General features: G+C 41.9%; 1 protein-coding gene across 1 annotated transcript in view; it reads left to right on the top strand.

Annotated features, from left to right (window-relative positions):
- Positions 1-24,886, top strand: part of SLC12A8 (solute carrier family 12 member 8) — a 157,014-nt gene continuing 132,128 nt past the window's right edge. The window contains exons 1-3 of the mRNA XM_079156219.1: positions 1-51; positions 2,545-2,727; positions 4,987-5,076. Of these exons, the coding sequence (XP_079012345.1) occupies positions 5,026-5,076 (51 nt within the window). The 5' untranslated portion in view covers positions 1-51; positions 2,545-2,727; positions 4,987-5,025. The remainder of the gene's footprint in view (positions 52-2,544; positions 2,728-4,986; positions 5,077-24,886) is intronic.

Genomic DNA, 24,886 nt, shown 5'->3' with positions numbered 1-24,886 from the left:
CAACCACTAGAAGGAAGGAGATGAAGGAGAATTTGTCTGCAGTTGAGTCGGGTAAGACCCACACGACAGCCTCCCTATTGTGTATTTCAACTTGAGCTTGGATTGTTACTGAATGGGGGGGGGGGGGGAGGCAAGTTTAATAATAATATTATTTTATTTATTTTACATATCTGGGCTTCAATACCAATAAATTCAAACACTGAAATGAATAAAACTATTTTAAAAGGAAACAAAACATTTTCACCTTGGTTGGATGTATTATACATTTTTCTATTGCTGCATAAAAAATTACCCCAATTAGTGTTAGGGTTAGGGTTATGGAGGGGGGCAAGAATGGAGGAAGGAAGGACTGTATAGAGGGAAAAGAGGGGTGGAAGGGGTGGGGGGGAAGAGGAAAAAATAACAGAATGAATCAAACATTACCCTATGTAAATTTATGATTTACACAAATGGTATGCCTTTACTCCATGTACAAACAGAGAAACAACATGTATCCCATTTGTTTACAATAAAAAAAAAATTACCCCAAAACTTAGTGGCTTAAAGCAACCACAATAATTTATTCTCTCATAGCTTGTGTGGATCAGGAATTCGGCAGAGTTCACAAGCATAGCTTGTCCTTGATCTACAATGCCTGGGACCTGGGCTGGGCGCTGGAATCATCGGAAGGCCTATTTCACTCACAAGTTCGATGGGTTATACTGGCTATTGACTAGAATACCCACATCTGGTCTTTTTATGTGGCCTGGGCTTCCTTCCAACATGGTGGCTAAATCCCAAGGGTAAGTGCTCAATAGTGAAGAAGCCTATTGCCTTCGAGACAGCCTATGAGGTTAAGCAGTTATTTCTCCCATTTCTATTCTCAGCTGAGTACTTACAAAGGTCCACTCAGGCTAAATGAGAGTGAACACAGATCTGTCTTTTTTGGAAGGAAACTCAATCTCATATTGTAAGAAGAGTAAATGGGATGGATATATTAGTACAGCCTACTTTGGAAAACACAATCTTTCTTACATTGTCTACTCATTTTTGTTCGGATTCCAAAGTAATGTGCTCGTTGTAGGAAAAAATTAAGTAGAAGTCCAGAATTTTTATACCAAAGTGAGTTTCCTCTCCCACTTTACTATTTCAATCCCACTCCCTGGATATAAACACTGCTAGCATATTCTATGCAAACTATATGCATATATAAATACATAAAGTATGCACCATATATATTATTATGCAACTTGCTAATTTTATTCAATGTTATATCATGAACAGAATTTTATGTTAGTACACATAAAATCACCCAATTCTCTAATGCTGGTTGTCCTTGTATGGTTACACCATAATGTATTTACTCAGTCTTCTATTGATGGATTTTTAGGTTGTTCTTATTTCTTTCAACTCTTAAAAACTAATGATGTAATGAACATCCTCCTATTATTTCCTTTATGGTAGTATCTTAAAAGTGGAAATGTTCTATTATAAGGATATGCAGGATACTATTTTTCAACACGAGTATTTTTTTAAGTTAGTGTCATTGTTATAAGGTAAATCTACATTAAGTAGGATATGCTTTTTGCTTTTTGCTTTGCAAATTGAGTAGGTTTTGTTTTGTTTGCACTGCTGGGGATTGAAACCAGGGTTGCTCTACCACTAAGCTTTTTTTGGGGGGGACGATACTGTGGACTGAACTCAGGGACACTTGACTACTGAGTCACATCTCCAGCCCTATTTTGTATTTTATTTAGAGACAGGATCTCAGTGAGTTGCTTAGTGCCTTGCTTTTGCTGAGGCTGGCTTTGAACTCTCGATCCTTCTGTCTTAGCCTCCTGAGCTGCTGGTATTACAGGTATGGGCCACTGCACCTGGCTACTACTAAGTTTTTTATTTTTCATTTTGAGACAAGGTCTCCCTAGGTTGCTTAGGCTTGTCTTGAACTTGCTATCCCCCTGCCTCAGCCTCCTTAGTCTCTGAGATTACAAGTAGGTGTTGGTGGCGCCTGGCAGGAATAGGTTTCTCTACTTTGCTTTAACATGAAGGAAAGAAGCAAGCACATTTGTCCTAATGTTCAGAAGTTGCTTGTAAGCTTTGAAGGGAACTCATTTATTTAGAAAATGATAAGTGGCAGGAAGTAGGTGATTATGAAGAGGGGTGGATTTCCTTTTCAATTTTTTCCCCGGAGCCTTAGGCAGGCTAGACATGCACTCTACCACTGAGCTACATCCCCAGCCCCCTTTCTACTGTTTTAACACAAGCTGATATGGAATTGAATGTGAATTCCTAAAAATTCCACTGATGCTTAAAGGCTCATCAGAAGGTGACAGCAAATAAGAAACCAGAATAAGGCAAAAAAAAAAAAAAAAAAAAAAGGCAAGAAAGAAAAAAAAAGATGTCATGCGTAAGCCAAAAGTAAGAAAGATGACCCTGCTGGCCATACAGATGAATATATGGATATACAGTAGATTCCAAAAATATATTGTCTTGTCTGCCTATCCATTCTTTGTTCACAGATGACTATTTTGGGTGTTTTTTTTTTTTTTTTTATCTCTCTTGCAGAGATGGTTTATTAAAAACTTCTTTACTGGAAATGAACCTTGAGGACATTATGCAACATGCAATAAGCCAGACACAAAAGGACAAATACTGTGTGATTCCACTTATGTGAAATATCCAAAATAGGCAAATAAAAAGAGGCAGAAAATTAGAGGCCGCCATAGGCTGGAGCTTAATGAGTATGGGGTTTCTGTTTGGGGTAATGAAAAGTTTTGGAACTAGATAATGATGATAGTTGCACAAAACTGTGAATGTGATTGTCACTGAATTGTACACTTAAAAATGGAATAAAACGAAAAGAATGGAAGAAAATGGCAAATTTTATGTAATATATCTCCACACATGCAACCTCTTTGTTGGAGCAGAAAAGAGAGTTGAGGCTCTGTCAATGTTCCTGTGGCTTTGCCTTCTCTTTTGTTTTTTAAAGCACAACCTCTATTTTTAGGGACATCACGCAAAGGCCTATGTGGGTGTGGGAAGTGCTCCCAGCTGCCCTCCTGTTTCTCAGAAGCCTACAAGGAAGCGAGCAAGTTATTTAAGGTTTAGGAAATATGCCAGATTGTAAATGGAGATAATTTAATCTCTCTGTATGTTAATTTGTTTTTCCTGCAATCTGAGGCCCTGGAAACGTTTCGCCCCTAGTCAAGGTGCTTCTGAGGTGTGAGGGTAAGCCCTCCACACCCCACATGCCCGGAGGCACTTTCCTAACGAAAGAAGTTTCACTCCCTGGGCGTCTGGGACCCCTGGTGCGCAGGGCCTCAGTCTCCCTCCAGACGCTTCTGCCTCTGCGCGGCCAGGGCTGGAGCATGGGCTTCCCCCGCCGCAGCCTCCCGCGCACGCCGCAGTGGTCCCCAGCACTCCCTCAGCCGCTGCGGCAGTGGCTGCCCGGGTCCAGTCGGTGGCCTTGCGCACCTTACCGCATCCCCACCCAGCGGCCGCCAGGTGCAGGTTCTTTCTGCTCCCCTGGGTCTGCGAAAGCCCAGCCCCTCGCGAGGGGCAGGTGTGCCGCTGACTCCTGCGGAAGGGCGGGGAGGGGAGAGAAGACCTGGGAGCTCCCTCTCTCCACCTAGACCGAAGATCAGGCTGCTGGGTGGTTGAGTGCCCGAAACTGGGAGGGAACCACTTCGCCATCCCGACAGCTGGGACCCGAGTGGCCGGAACCCCGTCAGCCACGTGGCGGCGGGGCGGGGATGGGGCGGACGCAGCGCCGCGAGCTCGCAGACCCGGGAACAGGTGAGGGCGGTCTGGGCCAGTGGGGGAGTGAGAAGGTGGTCTCGAGGACAGCTCCTCTCCCCAGGAGGAGCCCTGACCCACAGCAAGAGTCCAGGCTTGGGGTCAGCTAGGCCCCCAGGTTCAGGTAGACGCTCTCCTCCCACTGCCAGCCCGGTCCCTCAGACGTGCGCTCAGCGCCCAGCCCTTCATCAGCGATCCTGAGAGTTTGGGGTGAGGACCGCGTCCCAGGGCGGTCTGAGACGCTGGGGTCGGGGCTGTGCTCAGTGAGCCAGCCCTGGTGGGGAAGGGTGGGCGTCGGACCGGGTCCTTGCCCCGAGGCTGCTGTACATGAGAGGTCAGTGCCGCTTGGCAGGCACCCGCGCAGTAAGGGTCTATGTGGGTGTACCTGACCCAGCACCCTACCCTGCTTATAGCATACCTAGCCCAAGTCCCCACAGTCTCCCCAGGGTTCGCTGGGTGAACACTGCTCCCAGGTTTTTGCATTTGAGTATCTCTTAGTGCCCATTCCCTCACTCACTATTCATGGAGACTATTCCCACAGAATGGAGAACCCCTTCTCTCACTCTGTCTTTTCCTCCTTCCTCCAAAACTCCATGAGTCCTGTCTCAGGGATAAGGTTCCTACCCCCAGGAAAGTCAGGCCTTGCGCCAAGGAGAGACTTTTCTGGAGGATGGGTTCTATGCTTTTACAAAGATGCTCAGAAATCTTTTACTCACTGTTGGCTTCATTCCCCGTTCTTGTCCTGCTTCAGTCTCCCAAGACAACCTCCTAATCTTCCCTTCCCCACACTGATCTTGGTCCAGTCCACATGCACTCACCACCTGGTTCCTGTTCAAGGGATCCCATGATACCCTTGCCCTGGACAAAGGGCTCCCAAAGCACATACCTACACAAGAGGATGGGGGAGAAGTGTAAAACTGGATCCTCAAGGGCTGGGCGGCCAGCTCTGACTCCCATATATTGAAGGAGCTCAGAAGAGAAAGCATACTGGGGCATGGTGGCTTTAGAACAGCAGAATTTGAGCATCGGTGGGCCTTGGGCACAAGGGGGATCTATGTGAATACCAAAGAGGCCATTAGGAGGAGTCTCCAGAGGTACAATAAGTCTTTTGTGCACTGAGGGCCTTGCCTCACATGGAGGAAGAATGGACAGTAAGGAGGCAGGGAAGGAGGAACCAGCATGACCAAGGATGGTGTTTACTATCCACAGGAGTCTCCCCACCCAGAGCACCAGGATCCCATTTCCAGGAGAATGGCTCAGATGTCTACAGTGCAGGAACTCTTCCATGAGGCAGCCCAGCAGGTAGGTTAGGAGGTATGGGGCTGGTGATGGAGCTGCGAGAGGCCTGTGAGCCAGAGGTCACCAGCCAGCCAGCCAGCTGAACGGGAACATGACGATGGTATTGTAAAAGCAGCTATCTCAGAAATTCACCTTGGCCTTCCAGTTTAGTTGAGAACACCTCACAGAGAACTCTTCACTGTCTGCGTGCAGAAAATCTTCTTTGGTATTATTTGTAATGGATTTTGAATTTTGCACCCCTGCCCCCATCATGAGAAGCTTCCATGAACAAAGTGAGAACCTCAGATAATATGAATTCCTTGTAATGTTCTCAAATCAATGTGAGAAAACCTCCTATGTACTGAAATCAAATGGATTTCTGGATTCTCTAATGTCTACTGGATTTTTTTCTTTATCCTTTCCCTGTTGATTATTATTTATAGTAAATATTTGACATGTAGATATGCAATTGAAGTGGCTCTCCCCAGAAATAGAGAGTTGATTCCTTAAAGAATACCCTAGCACTGGGTGGTGGGAGAGGGGAGTAAGACAAAAAAAAAAAAAAAAAAAAAAAAAAAAGAAAAGAAAAAAAGAAAAATGAAAAACCATACTTAGGTGTTTAATCAGGAAACTACTTACCTCTGGGGTCTCTGCCATCCTCAGTCACTCAACTTGAAGTTTTCAGTGTCCTTTGGATTTCTCTCATGCTTTGTGGAAAGGGGCAGGAGGACTTTTCAGCATTCTAACAGGGAGGATAAGCCTCTCCAAGAGGGGAAAGAACTAACTCAAGTCCTCACACAATAGCAAGAGAGAAGGATCCAAAGGTACCCTGAACCAAAGGGCAGGGGATGGTGAGGAAGATGGGGCTTAGGCTTGGTGGGCAGATCTAAACTGGCTGGTAACCCTCTCTTAACAAGCACATGTGAAAAAAATGTAGCATGCCTGTTGGCAGGCAGTAAGTGCTCAGTAAAAACTACTACTGCCTTCCCCTGGGCCCAGGGTATGTTTCTGCACCCTCAGCACTTAGAAACTTGCCTCTAGCCCTGAAGGATTCAAGCTGCTTAGAAATGAGTGACTTGTTCCTCAATGAGTGACATTGTTCCTCAATGATACTTCATTACCCTTGTCCAGGACTATGTCCTTGGTGTGTTTGGGGACTCTCAGTTTGATTTGTTAAGGGTCTTATATTTCTTTAGTTTGACCAGTCTCTCACATAATTTCCCCTGTGTTTTCTTTGGGTAAGACTGTACGTGATCTGGTGATTGTAACACTTATTTATGGACTACTTCTTTTAGTTGGCACTGTGTCAAGCATGAAAAATAACCCCAAATGGAAAACGTGAGGCCTAGAAATTCCAAAAAGAGAATCAGAGAAGACATTCTGGGTTTTTCTCTGTGAGAGGAATCTGTTCAGTCTTAGCTCTCATCCTCTTTCCCTGTCGGAGACCTTCAGTGGCTCCCCATGTCCACTGTCATGAGTTCAGTCTTCAGCTTAAACCCTGTGTGGTCTTACCCAGATAGGTTTCCCATAACTTCCATTCTATGTTCTTACTTTCAGGCAAACCACACCATTCCCCAGTGCTTGTTTCTTCTCTGGTCTTTGTTGATACTTCTCACTTGATTGGGATGTCATTGGAACCCTCCCAGTACCTAAGGCAGTGCCTGGCATTTAAGTGACAATGAATGTTTGTTGACTGAAGGGGCAATGTCAGAAATCTTACATGCCTGACGAGAATGTTGTCTTTTAAAATGTGATGGACACCAAGGTCAGTGTCAGCTCCTTCTTCCTCAGTATCTAAACACTGAGAGGTTGAACACTGTCCAATGTCCAGTGTAAGACCTTTGACCTATACTGTCTAGACACATTGAAACCCATTCGTTTTTCTGTCTCTCCTACACTGTCCAGGGCACCGTGTTGTCACTAGATTATTCATATGTTCCTTCTTTCTCCACATTGCTACCACAGTGACCCTTTCCTGAAGTCTCAATCTATTCATTTGTCTCCTCTGGTTAGACCCCTTCAGTGGCTTCTCATTGCCTTCAATATATAGTTCAGACTCCTTGTCATGACCCTCAAGGCCCTCCATGATCTGACCAACCTGTCCTGTTGCTGAGGGATCCTGTATCACTGCCCACATGGCACAGAAATGAGCTATTTCTTTCTTGTCTTCCTCAAGCCTGTAAACTCTGCAAGATCAGGGACACATCTTTTTTTTTAAATATATTTTTAGTTATAGATGGACACAATACCTTTATTTTATTTATTAATATGTGGTGCTGAGGATTGAACCCAGTGTCTCACACGTGCTAGGCAAGTACTCTACCAGTGAGCCACAACTCCAGGGTCATGTCTTATTCATGTCACATCCCAATCCCTGCCATAGTGCTCATTGCAGAGAAGATGCTCATCAGTTCTGGTCCTACTGAGCTGAACTCTTCAGCTAGAGGTTAGAGAAGCTGCCATTTGCACTAGTCTTGAAGTACTGGTAGAAATGGAACACATGGCAAATAGGGAAGCACATCCCAGAAGGGAGATTAAGGAAGTGATCATTGCTGCCAGTTACTGGGTACCTTTTATGGTCTGAGCACTTAATATGCATTACCTTTATTAATCTTCACAATATTATTCTGGAGGAGATATGATTAGTTTGGTTTAATAGATGAAGGACTGAAGCACTTTGAATGTAGGCATGTTTGATGCCCAGGACCAATTTTTGATCTTTTCTACTATATTCCACCTGCTCCAGTTATATAAGCAAGGCTACTCAGATGGTAACTCAAGGGCCTTTGTGGGGGAACAAGGGGTAGGCTAATGTATTTGAAGCTGAACTCTGGGATTGGCTGGCCCTCAAGAAGTTTCCTGTGAACCTTTTTGAACCCTTACTCCAGTATTGGGGGTCAGAAATCATGTTAAGAGGTTTGGGGACTGTGGAACATGGGGTTAAATAGGCAGTGCCCAGTGAGAGAACAGGCTTGTGTTGTCATGTCAGACCCTTGGTCTTGACCTGCATTTCTCTTGGTCACTGTGACTAGAAGGTTGCTCACAGGTTGTGAGTTAGGTAGAGAAGTAGACACATGATTCACTGGTTTGGCTTTAATCATTTTAGGACCAGATGGAGTGGCCGTGTGTATGTGTATTCGTCAGTCACAATGCTCCCCCTACAGAGGGGCAGTAGATCGTGGTGGTCAGGAGTACCTGTGCCTCCTGGGTTCACGTACTGGCTGTAACACTTGGTGATCTCAGGCAAGTTACTTACCTCACTAAGCCTCCATTTCCTCACCTATGTAATGGCTACATTTAAATTAAAAAAAAAAAAAAGAATCAAGGAGATAATTCCTGCAAGTATTTAGTATAGTTCATAGCATTCGGTAAATGTTGGCCAATAATAAAATTAATGTGGGGAGTGCACATTTAACCCAAAGAGTACTATGTAAATTATCAGAAGGATCCATTGGCAAATAAATGCGTGACTCAGCACAGCAAAGTTAGGCAGAAGACCTAAGGCAGGAGTCTTAAGGCAAATCCAGAATGACATCATGGGCCAGCATGGAATGTGGGGGTGTGGGAGGAGGTGCTTCCCTGTGTCTGAGGCCTGCATGAGTCCCAATGTGTTATCCACCTGAGACCCTGCCCCTCCTCTCCCAGCACCGCCTGACTTGCTGCTCTTTCTCTTCTTGGTCCTTTCCTCCCTTGTTCTCTTCTCTTTTCCTTCTCAAATTGTCTTACCTAAACTAGCTTGGCACAGTAAGAGAGTTTGGTCAAGTTTTGGTTTGGTCAAGAGATAACCAGGTACTCAGAGATTCTCTAGCCTTAGTCTCCTTGCTTAGTGTGTTAGGAAACAAGCCAGAGATATTGAATGGCTTGTGCAGAGACACATGCAAGGAGTGGCAGTTGGGCTAGAACCCAGGCTGATGACCCCACAAAACAGTACTGGGTTGATCTGGTCTTCAGGTTTTAATATAATATTGAGCATTGATGCTAGACTTTGTCATCTCAAAAGCTTTGCTCTTATTTCTGAGTCCTCTTTAGCCAGTGTACACTTAAGAACTGACTTGTATTTTTACTAGGCATTTCCCCCCCATAGCTATATTGAGGTAAAATTGAAGTGCAATAAAATGCACATATTTGAAGTATGCAATTTGATCACTTTTGACATGTATGTAACCAATATGATCAATATAAAAAGCATTTCCATTACTTTTTTAAAAAAATTGAAATCATGCAGACTGTGTTTCCTGCATGATTTATTACATTAGAAATCAATCACCTTGGGCCTGGGGTTGTGGCTCAGTGGTAGAGTACTGGCCTAGCATGTGTGAAGCACTGGTTTGAACTTAGTACTGGCCTAGCATGTGGTTTGAACTTCAGCACTACATATAAATAAATAAAATAAAGGTCCACTGACAACTAAAAAATATTTTGGGGGCTGGGGAGATCGGTCAGTTGGTAGAATGCTTGCCTTGGAAGCATGAGGCCCTGGGTTCCATCCCTAGATTGCCAAAAAAAAAAAAAAAAAAAAAAAAAAAAAAAAAAAAAAAAATTTAAAAATTTAAAAAAAGAAATCACCTTAAGATATATAGAACCCCACCCCCACATGTGAACTATTTCAAAATTAAATGGCACATTTATACATATCTCAGTGGTCAACGAAGAAGACACAAGAAAAGTAAATAAAAATTACTTTGAACTAAGTGATAATAAAAGCTTAAAATATCAGAATCTCTGGGATTAAACAGTATTCAGATGAACATTTATAACAAAGTACTTGTAGCAGAAAGAAACTAGAATAAATTATTCTCAAATTATATAGTAAGAAGGAAAAAATAAGAGTAGGAACAGAAATATATGAAATAAGAGAAGAAATAATATAGCTAAAATTTGATTAAAAATAAACAAGCCTAAGGCTGGGGATGTAGCTCAGTTGGTAGAGTGCTTGCCTCACAAGCACAAGGCCCTGGGTTCAATCCCCAGCACCGCAAAATAAATAAATAAATAAATAAATAAAAATAAACAAGCCTAAACAAGAAAAAAAGCAAGAACACAAAAATTAATATCAATGGAGCTATCAAAATAACCCTATGGATGCTAAAAATATATTAAGGTAATATTACAGTTGCATGCCAACATGTGATAACTTACATAGCATGGTCTATATTAGAGAAGGATCTGTGTGCTAAGAAGAAAGTGTATTCTGTCACTAATGGATGAAATATTCTACATGTTTCTTAAGTCTAAATTATCAATTGTATTTTTTACTTCTATAGTTTTATTTAGTTTTGTTTGGAGGATCTATCCAGTGGTGACAGAGGCATGTTAAAGTCACCCAGTATTATTGTGTTGTGATCTATTTGATTCTTGAAATTGAGAAAGTTTGTTGGATGTATGTAGATGCTCCATAGTTCATGGCATAAATATTTACAATTGTTATGTCATGTTGGTGTATAATTCCCTTAAGCAGTATGAAATGGCCTTCTTTGTCCCTTCTGATTAATTCTGGCTTAAAGTTCACTTTTTCTGCTATGAGGATGGAAACCCCTGCTTGTTTATGTGATCCATGTGAGTGATGCGTTTTTCCCATCCTTTCACCTTCAGTCTGTGGATGTCTTTGCCTGTCTCTTGGAGACAGCTTATTGTTGGGTCTTGTTTTTTTAATCCAATCTGCCAGTCTGTGTCTTTTGACTGATGAGTTTAGGTACTAGGCATTTTTTTTTTTTTTCAGGTCCAATAATAAAGCAATCTTTATTTAACAGCATCAACCCCTCCTTCATCAAATCAAACTTTTATAAGGGGGACAAAAGGGAAAGTCTGGGTCCATGCAAAGAAAATGTCCAGGGTTACACCAATTTAATGCGTGGTTAGGTCCAGGTACTCAAGACACCATCTGGTCTCCAGTTTTCTCCATCTCACAGCTCAGACGTCATCTATGTTGCCTTCACTCTTGGACGATGTTCTCCTTGGGGTGGCAAGATGGTCCCCGGCAGCACAGGACTTACATTATATAGGGTTAGGGCAACCCAGCTGTGGTCATTTGAGTGAGAGAAGAGTCGTGTGTGAGGTTCCAGGGGTGGGATGCTGACTATTCAATCCGTTGTTCCGTATCTCACTGGCTTCATCCATAAAATGGGTGGTGTGGAATTTGAAAATTAGTGCAGATCTGAAGTATTCCTTCAAATGTCAGCACATCTACACGTGGGGAGACTGAGGCAGGAGGATCACAAAGCCAGCAACTCAGAGGCTGTAAGCAACCTGGCGAAATCCAGTAAGGAAATCAGAAGGTCTGGATTCCATCCCCGACAATGTAGAACCTTGAATTGATCACCTCATTTCTCTGGGTTTAAGTGTCTTCCTCATTTCTCCGCTCGATCTGGCCAAGCTGAACCAGGTGGCAAGACAACAGTCTCACTTTGCCATGATGCACGGCGGGACCGGATTCGCCGGAATTCTACTAGGCATTTTTTTAAAGACTGTTTTAGCATCTTTAAAAAGCCACACTGGGGCTGGGATTGTAGCTCAGTGGTTAAGTGCTTGCCTAGCACATGTGAGGCACTGGGTTCAATCCTCAGCATCACGTATAAATAAATAAAGGTATGTGTCTATCTACAACTAAAAATATATATTTAAATATATATATATATATATTTTTTTTTTTTTTTAAAACCACATTGTGCCTAGCATGTGCAAGTCCCTGAGGTCCATCCCAGTACCATGAAACAAAAATAAAAACAAACCCTACACACAATTGTGCAAAGTAAGCATTGGCCTCCCGGTGTTAGGCAAAAGCATATTACTTTATTAATAAGTACAGAAATGAATGCAACTGAGGAGAAAGAAGAAGGGAAATTAAAGCAAGATGGTCTTGCTACTCCCTCCTTTTACAGATAAGGAAACCTGGGCCCAGATGTTTGGATGGGAAAATAGGACCCCTATCTTAGATTTCCCGTACCATGAACCCCCTTGCTCTCTCAGATTTTGGAGGACAAGAAGCATACAAAACTTTAGGACTCTCTTTAGTAAAATGATACAAATTACAAATACAAAATTAGATATCTCTGAAAGGCATCTAGTGCAAGTGAAGGATCTAAATTATTGGTGTCACCATAAATCTATCTCTAGAAAATGGACAAAACCAATGTTTGGAGGTAGCAGAAGAAAAGAAGCTTATGATCCTGGAATCAGTGGGACAGAAGAAATGACAGATTCTCAGGACTGAGATGCATCTGAGGCACTTTGCGTGGACACTGCATCCTTCCCTTCTCTCTTCACTGACTTTCCTCTTTCCATTTTATAGCCTCATTTTTACTAGGCATTTTAAAAAGACTGTTTCAGCATCTTTGCCTCCAAATGATAAGTGGGCCCAAAATGCTGTATGTTTGTAAAAAATAAAATGGAGACATTTTCTGGATAGAGGAGTCCTACCTAGAAACTGGGATGAATTAGGTGTGGTTCTGTGTCTCATTTGTATCTGCAGGAGTTTAATTCATGGTGGTTACTGAATGATAACACAGACAGGTCAGTGTCATTAAAAGAATCTTTTAATTGCTTATATTTCCCAAGAGAAGGGAATAAGCCAACTGTGCAGGGCCACAGGGGAAGTTCCAGGGTTGGTCAGATGGCCAAAGACAGGAATGAAGGAAGAACCCAGGCCAAAGCCTTTTTTGGGGTCTCTGCAGGAAGGGCAAGGCAGAGAACAGTAAACAGTTTAGAACTGACCAGTTTAAATAATTCTGATGGACTCTGGACTATAGGGGTGGTCTCTAGTTGCCTGGGATGATTTAGGTCAGGGAAGATACTGCCTTGGTGTATAAGCGTTAGACAAGGTGGTGATTGGAGCTGTAGACTCAGAACTGGTTAGTTTGTGTATGAAAGGCATGTTCTTGCCAAGCCCTTTGCTATTTCTAAGAATTGGCTAGTCCTGGGAGGGTCAGTCTCTTCCAAGTCAGCACAATTTTTTAGTTGTCAATTTTTTAATTGCCTCAACAAAATGAAGCAATTAATATATGTATTGTAAGATATGGAAATTTAAAATAAATAAATAAAAACATGGGTAATACAGTTTTCTTAGTTGTAAATGGATGACCTAAGTGACTTCAAAACTTCTTATTGCCTATTTCTTTCTTCTATGTCAGATACAGAAAAAAATTACTGTCTTTGCCATCATTTAATAGATAGGGGTTTACAAGAGATACCCTAGATGCTATGTTAAGGATGCTGAAGAACTATTCTTGTAATTTGAGTATGGTACCACTAGGTGGTGTTTAGACTATGGGGGCTTCCTATAGGGGTGGACATTTGAGTTTTAGCTTCATTTTGCACCTTTTCTCACCAAAATATATTTCTTTGGGGTAATAGTTTAAATACTAGATAGTTCTATAGTAATGGAAAAAATCAATTAGTTCTAGTTAGACTTAAAGAAATACACATGCCTCAATAAAATTCAAATCAGTATCTCTTTGCTTTTCAATAATTATCAAGTATACTTTAATCTAATTCTTAAAATTAATTTTCCCCCTTTAGTTTTAATGCCTTAATTGAAAGGTGTCTACATGTAGAGATGGTGATTTAGGACAGCTTGATATGAAGTCTTTCAAGGTAACACCCAGTTAGACTTTGATGCATTTCTAATAGGATAGTGCCTTACCATTTCTCAGGAGAAAAGTGCTGTATTAGTCAGCTTCATGTTACTAGCACAAATGAGGCAATTAATTTATAAAGAGGAAAGGTTTATTTAGCTCACAGTTTGGGAAGTTCAAAGGCATGGTGCCTGCATCAACTTAGGTCTGCTGAAGGCAGTGGAGGGAGCATGTGGCACAGTGAGCAATCACATCTTAAGCCAGGAAGCAGAGAAAGGGCAGGGAGGGGGACAGCCAGACAGGTAGACACACACACCCCAGGGTCCCACAGTACCCTCTGAGCATGCCCCCAGTGACCTAAGGACCTCCCACACTAGGCCCACAGTATCTCCCAGTGCCACCACGCTGGGAACCAAACTTTTACCAATGGGCCTTTTGGGGGATATTCAACATCCGGACTGGGGCAGGTCCTATGTGCGTTTCCTTTGTTTGCTTTTATTTGGTGTAAGAATGTTGTCTTCCCCACAAGAAAGAAAGAAAGAAAAAGATAGTGGAGTTAAAAACCACTCGTCTGTATAGAAATTCTGAGATGTTCTTTTCCTAATCTGCAGGGCTTTTAAGTCACATCTGTGGTCACTGTCCCTGGCTATAGGCCATTTGTTCTTGGGAATAGCATGAAGCCACAGTGGCCTTGCAACCCTCAGTAAGTCAGAAATAGTGGTGTCCTTGCTCTAACATGAATCTCAGTATTCACAGAATTCAACTTAAAAGAAAACAGCCTTGACTCATTTTGAGTCATTTTTAAATTTAGGCAGTTATCAGTAAGAACAACACAAAGCAAAAACAAGTTCATTTTTTTTTTAAAGATACACAAATTTGGGGTCAGTCATTAATTTTACAAAAGCCTTTACCATATATTAGTATACCATTGACTGCATTTAAAATGTGATTTAGATCATAAACATCTTTTTAAAATCTAAATACATTTACTGAATACAGCTATAAACAGGATAACATTAAGTCAGTTAAAGAACCTGTTCTGTTTTCAGAATATTTCTAATGGTGGGGATTTTTTCTTCAATAAAAAATAAGTTTATATATTTTTGCCATAGAAGTACAACATATATACAGAAAAAAGCATTTAAATAAGACAGAAAAAATAAATAAGACAGTGATAGACAATAAAAAACTTCTTCCCCCTCCTCCCTCCCTGCCATTTTCCAGAGGCGGTCACTGTGGTGGTTTCTGGCTTTCATTTCCTCTATTGTTTACTAATATCATTTTAAATAATATACTTCAATTTTTTTAATAAAGTTATCAATACACTGTTTTCTGATATGAAAAAATAAGACATTGGCACACATATTCTTCCTTCTATTTCTCTTCCATTTCTAGTTTTTTGTTAGCGTATTAGTTTTACATTGTCAAGGTTATAAATTTATGTATTTTTCGTAATTGCAATGCACATTGTCATATTTATTTTAGTGGGTTCTAAAATTTTAGAATAGTAATTTAAAACAGTAAAATGTATGTGTGTGTGTAACTGACTAACCAAGTGATATTATTAGAATCATGGAGAAGAAAACAATCTTAAGTCATTCAGGCCTTTCTGCTTGAAAGTCTTGATTTCTTTCAAGTTTTCTTTAATTCTTGTTCATATGCTGCTACGGCTGTTTCTTATGTCACCTTCTTCTGGTGATTCTCATCATTTGGGTGACTAATTTTTTCATACATGGATCAGAGGTAGTGATTTCTTCCTTTTCTAACTTGAGAACTGTGGAAGTCAGGTTTTTTTGTTTTTTTTTTTTTCCATCTTCTTCAAACACAACATTTTGCAGCAGATTGAATGCAGAAGTAGATTTGAGAATCCAGCTGTCTTCTATCAGGACAGAATTTAAGAAGATTTGCAAAATTTATAACGACGTCTTTTCACAAAGAGAAAATGTTTTCATTTTGGAAAATAGGCATTCTTTTGTGAAAACGTCCTTTATCTTAACAAGAAATGGGTTTATTATTGTATTAGAATTAATTAATAAATTATTAGCTCCTTTTAAGTTCTTAATGTGCTAAGCATTGATAGAAATAATTCACATAAGCAAAAGTTCGTTGGGGTCTTCAATAATTTTTAAATATAAAGGGGGCCTGAGACAAAAAGTTTGAGAATGGCTGTTACAGGGACTTAATATATATTTTAAGCATTTCAGTTTATTTAGAGTTATTATTTTGCCACCTCATGTAAAATGTAGAAACTTGGCAGTCATATTGGCTCACTTACCAACCCTCCATATTTTATACTATCTGTCATATATATTACTTCCATGTATGTGATAAAGCCTTCAAGACAGCATTATACCTGTGATTGCCTGGGGACCACATCTAGGGCCCCAGCTCTGGGATGAGCTAGCTCTGAACTGGGTCTTCTCAGGCGCCGTGGAAGAGTTAACTCTATTCTGTCCTTTGCTTTTTCTCTGCCCCTCCAACCCCATCTTCAGGAATCCCTCCAAAAGTCTGGTGGCACTTGTTTTTCCCCCTTCTGGTTATAATTAGAGTTTCAAACTTTAAGAAAACCCACATCTTTTCTGTCATTTCCATGGTAATTTAGAAGGTAGGAAAAGTGCTTACTTTGCCATCTTAAAAGAGATGCTTGATGTCACTTTCTAAAGCACATTTCCCTCTTTGATTCAGCTAACTCACATTTAATAAGTACAGGCCACCCTTGTTGATGGGAGATACATCCCAAGACCCCTAGTGAATGCTGAAACCACAGATAATGCAAAACCCTGTATGCACTGCTTTTCCCCATACATACTTTCCTGTGATAAAGTTTAACTTCTAAATTAAGCAGGTATGAGATTAGCAATAACTAATAATCAAAAAATCCTTTTATAAAAGAGCTTTGATTGAAGTTATTATTTATATTTGTTTTGGTCAGCTTTGTCGCTGCTGTGACTAAAGGACCCACTAGAACAATCAGAAAGGAGGAAAGGTTTATTGGAGGGCTCACGTTTTCAGAGATCTCAGTCCGTAAAGTCTGGCTCCACTCCTTGGGGTCCCAGGGGAGGCTGAACAGCATGGCGGAAGAGTGTGGCAGAGAGAAGCAGCTCGCATGATGATTAAGAAGCAGAGAGAGAGAGGTCTCCACTGTCGGATACAAACGTGTACCCCAAAGTCACGCCCCCAATTTCCACCTCCTCCAGCCACACCCCACCTGCCTCCAGTTACCACTCAATTAATCCCGTTGGGTGATTAATTCACTGATTGGGTTAAGGCTCTCCTAACCCAATCATTTCTTCTCTGAACCTTCCTGCATTGTCTCACCCGTGAGTTTTGGGAGACACCTCACATTCAAACCATAACATTATCTAATATTTTATTGTGGTAAATTATATAAAACATAAAATTTACTATCTTTTAACATTCTTCAGTGTAGTTTGATGGTATCAAATGCATTGATAAAGTTGTACCATCTATTTATTTTTAAATTTCATTTTGATAAAATTTCACATTCATAGTGAACTTGTAGTAGTACCAAAACAAAAATATTTATATATATTCTTGACTCTTTGACCACTGTTTAACATTTTGCCTTTTGCTTTCTTAGGTCTCTCTCTCACTCTTACTCTCACTCTTGATCTCTTTCTCTCTCATTTTTCCCTAAACCATTTGGAAGTAATTTGCCAACATTCCTGTCTCTTTATCCATAAATGCCATAAATATTTCCATGTGTGCGTCTTAAAAATAAGAATTTCTTTTACCACCCATGGTGATCCTATTATCTAATGTATAGTTCCATATGCAAAATTTGCCAGTTATGCCATTAATATCCTATAACTTCCTCCTCTTCCTCTTCCCCTGGTGCAGAATTCAATCCAGGATCATACATTGCATTTAACTGTTGTATCTCTTTGGTGCCTTTAACAGGGGAGACTAAGAAACAGTTCACAGAGGAGACTATTAGAGGAGGAGATGAGAGGAACATGGAATAGTTCCGGTTTTTTCTTTGTTTTTCATGACCTTGACATTTTTTTTTTTTTTCTTTTTGGCAGTGCTGGGGGTTGAACCCAGGGCCTTGTGCTTGCCAGGCAAGCACTCTACCTACTGAGCTATATCTCCAGCCCCAACTTGGCATTTTTTGATGAACTCAAGTCAGTTATTTTGTAGAATGTTCTTCAGTTTGGAATGTGATCCCTCATGACTTGATTAAGGTGTGGTATTTTGGCAGGACTACTAGAGAAGCGATGTTGGGTTTTCAAGGCATCCTATCAGGAGGTAGATGATTCCATCTGTTCCATCTTGGTGATGTTAACTTTGGTTGCTTATATAAGGTGGTGTCCACTAGGTTAATCCAATCTAAAATTATTAATTTTCCTTTCATAATTAATAAATCATTTGTTGGGGATTCATCTGAGACTATGGAAATATCCTGTTCCTCACTGATCTTTTTACCCACAAGCTTTAGCAACCATTGATAATTCTTGGCCAATGGCTCTCACTGTGATGACTACAAATGGTAATTTTCTAACTCTGTAATTCTTTCCACATGCACTATTTGGTTTTCTACAGTAAAAAAGGGCTTTCATTTCTTGCTCCCATTTCAATTTATTCATATATTTATATTTGTATGAATTCAGATTCTTATTCTATTCCATGAATATTTTATTGCTATTCATTTTGATAATCAAGCATTTGGCCAGTGGGAGACCTTTCAGGTTGATTCCTATATTGGTACCAAAATAGAAAGGTAGATCAATGGTACAGAATAGAGGACATGGACACAAACCCAAATAAATACAATTTTCTCATACTAGACAAAGGGACCAAAAATATGCAATGAAGAAAAGATAGCCTCTTCAACAAATGGTGCTGGGAGAATTGGAAATCCATATGCAACAGAATGAAACTAAACCCATATCTCTCACCATGCATGAAACTAAACTCAAAATGGATTAAGGACCTCAGAATCAGACCAGAGACCCTGCAGATTATAGAAGAAAAAGTAGGTTCAGATCTTCAACATGTCGGCTTAGGACCAGACTTCCTTAACAGGACTCCCATAGCACAAGAAATAAAAGCAAGAATCAATAACTGGGATAGATTCAAACTAAAAAGCTTTCTCTCAGCAAAGGAAACTATCAGCAATGTGAAGAAAGAGCCTACAGAGTGGGAGAATATCTTTGCCAATCATACTTCAGATAGAGCACTAATCTCCAGAATCTATAAAGAACTCAAAAAACTCTACTCCAAGAATTCAAATAATCCAGTCGACAAATGGGCTAAGGAAATGAATAGACACTTCACAGAAGAAGATCTACAAGCAATCCACAAACATATGGAAAAATGCTCAACATCTCTAGTAATAAGAGAAATGCAAATCAAAACCACCCTAAGATTCCATCTCACCCCAATTAGAATGGCGATTATCAAGAATACGAGCAACAACAGGTGTTGGCGAGGATGTGGGGAGAAAGGTACATTCATACATTGCTAGTAGGACTGCAAATTAGTGCAGCCACTCTGAAAAGCAGTGTGGAGATTCCTTAGAAAACTTGGAATGGACCCTCCATTTGACCCAGCTATCCCACTCCTTGGCCTATACCCAAAGGACTTAAAATCAGCATACTACAGAGATACAGCCACATCAATGTTCATAGCTGCTCAATTCACAATAGCCAGACTGTGGAACCAACCTAGATGCCCTTCAATTGATGAGTGGATAAAGAAGCTGTGGTATACATATACAATGGAATATTACTCAGCCATAAAGAATGATAAAATTATGGCATTTGCAGGCAAATGGATGAAATTGGAGAATATCATGCTAAGTGAGATAAGCCAATCTCAAAAAGCCAAAGGAAGAATGATATCGCTAATAAGTGGATGATGACACATAATGGGAGGAGGGAAGGGTTAGTGTTAGGGTTAGAGTTAGGGTTAGGGAGGGGGGCAAGTATGGAGGAAAGAAGCTCTGTATAGAAGGAAAAGAGGGGTGGGAGGGGTGGGGGGAAGGGAAAAAATAACAGAATGAATCAAACAACATTACTCTATGTAAATTTATGATTACACAAATGGTATGCCTTTATGCCATGTACAAACAGAGAAACAACATGTATCCCATTTGTTTACAATAAAATAAAAAAATAACAATCCAAAAAAAATATTTATTTATTTATTTTTAGCTGTTAATAGACCTTTATTTTATTCATTCACATACATGTGGTGCTGAGAATCAAACCCAGTACCTCACACGTTAGGCAAGTGCTCTGCCACTGAGCCACAACCCCAGCCCTTCCTATATACTTTCAACACATCTTTCCATTTTTTTTTTTTTTTTAAGCACTTTCTTACTTTCTGGTACCAGCCATTGTAGACACGTATTGTAGTTTTTCTAGCCTAGCCTTGAATCAGCAACTTCTTCAAAGAACCCTGCCCGGTTCCTTTAGGTAAGGAATGGTATCTAGAAATCATGATCTGAGTACTAGGTCTGTTCATTGCCACTGGGATTTCTTTGCTCATAGACCCTTTAAGTAGACAGAGAAAAGGAAGATAAATATAAGTATACACATGCATGTTTATCTCTCTTTACATATGTATACACACATGTACATGTATGCATATATTATGTGTATATATTAACAACTACAAATTCAAACTGATTCTTCTAATTCAAGCTCATCCCCACAGGGTTCATTCTTTTATTCTTCCTCTTTCCTTTGTTGAACCCTCATCTCCAACAGTGAGAAACTTGGCTTCCAGTTGATATATTGAAATATTTGCACAGTCCTATAATTGACAGAAAGCAGATTCAGAACTGATAGTGCATACCTCTACAGAAAAAAGCACCACGAGCTGGGCATGGCGGCCCTTGCCTGTAATCTCATTCTTTTCTCACCTTAAGTGTGGTTATGTTATTCATTTGGTAATTTCCTTCTCTTTGCATTCTTTTTAAATTTTTATCTCTAATTCTCATAGATTCGATTTGAGTATGTAAAATATTAACATGATTCCAAAACTCTAAACTATAGGGAAGGATATAGTTATTACATGGAGTATTCTTTAAATGGATATAATATTGGATGATTCACTGAAGGACCTAGAAGAATAAAACTTTTGCAGTTTTTAAAATTTATTGTTTATTGCTTCTTGCATGTTAAGCAAGTGCTCTACCACTGAGCTACAGCCCCAGGCCTGCAGTTGATTTTTAACCAGTTTGCCTGTTGAGGGGAAGGCGTTAGGGTCCATGTTGCTCCTCTTAGTTAAGTCCAGGTGGAATCCAGGTAGACTTCCTAGCAGCAACCTGAGCCCTGCAGGAAAGGCTCTCCCCTTTTGCCAAGGAAATGGGGAAGGGAAGGGGAAGCTCTTGTTTAGGTGGCCCTGGCCTTGCTGCTGCCGGTTTCTGTCACTTGTGAGCTGGCATCAGGTGTCCAGAGCATGTATCTGCAGACTCTGCATTCTAGGGCAGAAATGGATACTCGTGGTGAGGGAGCTGCTGTTGGTCCTGAGTGGCAGAATCCAGGGTTTCTGCAGCAGCATCAATGTCTTCATAGCCTCTAAGGGTCTTGTGCCTCTGAGGCTGGGCCACTGGGTGACTCATTTGTGCCCTCGAGAGAGCTGCAGCCATGGACAAGTCTGAGGATACACAGGCCTGGAAAGTACTTGGTCAGACACACAGGACCTGCTGGACTTGGGCACTGGCTTCCGGCTGCTTCTGTGGCAGAGGAGAGCAACACTGCCAGGAAGACCTCACCTCTCTAGGAATCACTAAATCAGAACTGGCAAGGGCACCGCATGGTCCTAATCCAAGGTAATAAGGTTTAGGTGAGATCCAGTCAGGTCCCATTGAGTGGGGCTGGCAGTGTACTGGATTTCTAGGATACTCTAGAACTCCTTCTACAGTGCAGAGGGCTGGCTCCCCCAAAGCCTGAGAAGAGCGGGGCTAGTGAGACAGCTTTGAAGTCTGAGCCTGAGAGCAAGAATTCCACCTTCACCATGAAGATGAGTTAGCCTGGGAAAACAGAAACCACACAGTCAATAAGACCTCTTTTCTTTGTCTGCCTTCCAACTTCCCTGAGAAATTCCTCACCCACGTTTAGGATCATCTGTGGTGTTTCAACCTTACACAAAGCTTTTGCAATTATCTTCCCACCTAAACTTTACAGAAACCCCATGGTTCAGGTGTGTGAGAGCATTTCGTGCAGGTTGAGCCCATGGCCATGCTGGTCTTCTGTCCACATCCTGGTCACTGTGGTCTGGCACATGGTGCCTGTCCAGAGCCAGGAGAAAGGATTAAAGCCTCCCAGTCTGCCCACTGGATCACAGTTCAGCAGCAGCTCCAGCCTATTCTCTGGTGTCTAATTAATAATTAAATAATGAAGTTTCAGAAAGCAAGCTGCTGGTTCATCTGTTTGCAGTAATCCAGGTAGAACCAGTCTTTGCAGGTGTACTTGGGAGGAAAAGGTGAATCATGTGCTTTGACCCACCCCTGACCTAGGTGGGAAGAAGCAGAGTGGTTTTTGTTTGTTTGTTTGTTTGTTTTTGTTTTTTCCCCTCCAGTTGCCAGAAGAGAGGAAAGGTGTCATTTCACATTTCAGGTGTATTCACTAAGGCCCAGTGGGTGACCAGTAGAGGCAAAAGGCTCATGTGCACGAGCCCATATCATTGTCTCTGGCAGGACTTTTCTAACTCTCGTTCAGCTCAGCTTGCTGGGTGTGGGAAGGAGAGTAGTTCCTACCTGGTGTTTTCCCCAGTCATTTAGACCCTGCTCAAGTGTTTGGAAATTCTCTATTCACATGCTACCTTGGAACTGAAAACACCCACCAGGTAGCCTTGGTTTTCCCCATGTTGAGTGCAGGTCCCTGGGTGCTGAGGGCTTCTTGTCCTGGGAACTTGGGAAGAAGAACTCCAGCAGTGAGCAGCCCAAGGAGTGGTTGCCTGGGACCAGGCTCCCAGAAACAGTACCCCTGGAACCTGTCAAGCTTGCCCTCCAGGCTGAGGGTCCTCAGGGGAGAGAGGACTGGTTCTCCCTTGCCTCATCCTTCTCAGCCTGCATCTCTTCTTCCCAGTGGACCCAACATTAGGCCTAGCATACATCTTTTAGCTCCCTCCCCTTCCCCAACCTGTGTATCTATGGAACATCAGATGGGATTCCCGTTGTTTTGGGAATCGATGACTAGGACTCAAATCTGTGGACACTACGTTCTAAAAGTAGCTACTAACATTTGGGACCAGACCTCTGTCCTGCTTAGCAGGACAGCTGGGAACTGGCCTAACTGTCCTCGCCCTTCGTCCCAGCCATCCCTCTCCTGACTGGCTAGGCACTCAGAGAGCATCGCTGGAGCCATGGGCTTTGCCTGGGCGTGTTTAGGACGAGAGGGGATGCTTCCCCTTCCACAGACGAAGGAGGTGGGTCTGAGGACCCAGGAGAATCACAAAGTGTGCGGTGGTTGTGAGAACTGATATTCTGCCTTCCTGTGGGGTCCTGTCTGTACTGCACAGGGCGCCTCTGTCTCTCAGCCCATCTGAGCGAGTAGTCAGTGTGCCAGGTAGCATAGCACAAGGCTGAAGGGCTTTGCACAAGTGGTGATGCCCAAGCTGGTGCTTTTATGCAGTTGCCTAGGAAGCAGCGAGTCTTCTCAGGGCAGTCTGGGAGATCGTCCTGGGTGTCTCTGCATTAGCCATCTTGCATTTCATTCGAGGGTTCTCTTCCTCTTTCCCTTTCTCTGTGCTACTGTTCTTCCTTGTCCTTCTCTCCCTCTAAGTGGGCTTATGTGGTCTCTCTCTAAGAACTTGTGAGTGTCAATCTTAGGGTCAAACCCAGGCTCTTCCTGCCAGTCTCTGTCTGATGGACAGGCGGTGGGAAGACTCAATTATGTTCTTTGATCAATTAGTGATGAAAAGTAGGTACACACCCTTAAACATCCTGAAAGAAGCTGTCATGGCTCAAACTAAACCCATTTCAAACCAGTTATATCGTCCTTCTCTGGGTAAAGGGTTCCCTAAAGGTTCTACCTGCTGTGGAAGTAAAGAACCCTTCAGGTTCCTAGACTAATGAGATCAAGGGAATGGAAGGCTTCCTGTACTCCACTAGGTGAACAAAACAACCTTCAGAGTGGAAAGTTGAAAAATATCACCAAGCTTTTTGTGGGTAAGGCAGATGGGTGCACAGTTAAACCTAGTCCAGAACGTTAATGTTTGAAACCTTGAAAGACTTAAATTTAGGGCAGAAAAGGGCACATAACATTTAGGTAAGTGTGGCAGAGGGAAAAACACACGTTTTACAGTCTGGAGTGCTGGATGGAACCCCCGGCTCAGGGACTTAGGACAGCCAGTCCTCTCAGCTCCAAGCAGGAACCCTCTGCCTGCCTGCCTCCCAGGGCTGGTGTACTAAGGATCAAAGAAGAACACTTCGGTGGAAGCTGACCACACTCTATTACTCCTTGCTGATAGTTGCTGTTATTACTGTTTCTAATGACATTAGGCCTACAGTAAGCTTTGATAGGAAGTTGAGCACAAGAAGAGGCAGGAAGTTGGCCATGTCCTGAGTTTTGAGATATGAAACCTGGAAAATAATCCTGTGTTCACCAGGCAGGTCCCTTGGTACCATCTAGTCAAGGACAAGTATAGATTGTCAGTCTCCTCTTTGAGCCGCAATGACTACTGTCACCTTTATTACCTGGCAGGAGGTTCCTTGTTTGTGGTTTGTGAATGACAGATGACTAGTCATGTACACAGATAAAAGAAGTTCCTGCTGGAGCTGAGAACTCAGCTGTCAGGACTGATAGGGAAACCAAGGGGTCCCCAGACCATCTGTCCCATGTGGCTTAATTGATGTTCCCAATTATTTCTTGAGCCCCTTTCTTTCCCTTCTTCCTTCCTTTATTTCTTGTTTCCTTCATTCCTTTTCTTGATGTTTTTACTTTTTGTTTTTGTTTTGTTTTGTTTTTTGGGTACCAGGGATTGAACTCAGGGGCACTCAAACACTGAGCCACCTCCCCAGCCCTGTTTTGTATTTCACTTAGAGATAGGGTTTCTCTGAGTTGCTTAGGCGCCTTGCTGTTGCTGAGGCTGGCTTTGTACTTGTATCCACCTGCCTCAGCCTTCTGAGCCACTGGGATTATAGGTGTGTGCCACTGCGCCTGGCTTTTTTTTCTTTTTTAGTTACAGATGAACACGAAATACCTTTTATTTTTATTTAGTTATTTTTATGTGGTGCTGAGAATTGAAGCCAGTGCCTCACACATGCTAGGTAAGCACTGTACCACTGAGCC

The sequence above is a fragment of the Sciurus vulgaris genome (genome assembly GCF_902686455.1).
Source record: "Sciurus vulgaris genome assembly, chromosome: 10".
Lineage (NCBI taxonomy): Eukaryota > Metazoa > Chordata > Mammalia > Rodentia > Sciuridae > Sciurus > Sciurus vulgaris.
The sequence above is the reverse complement of the archived record's forward strand: the minus strand, read 5'-3'. Positions and strand labels throughout refer to the sequence as shown.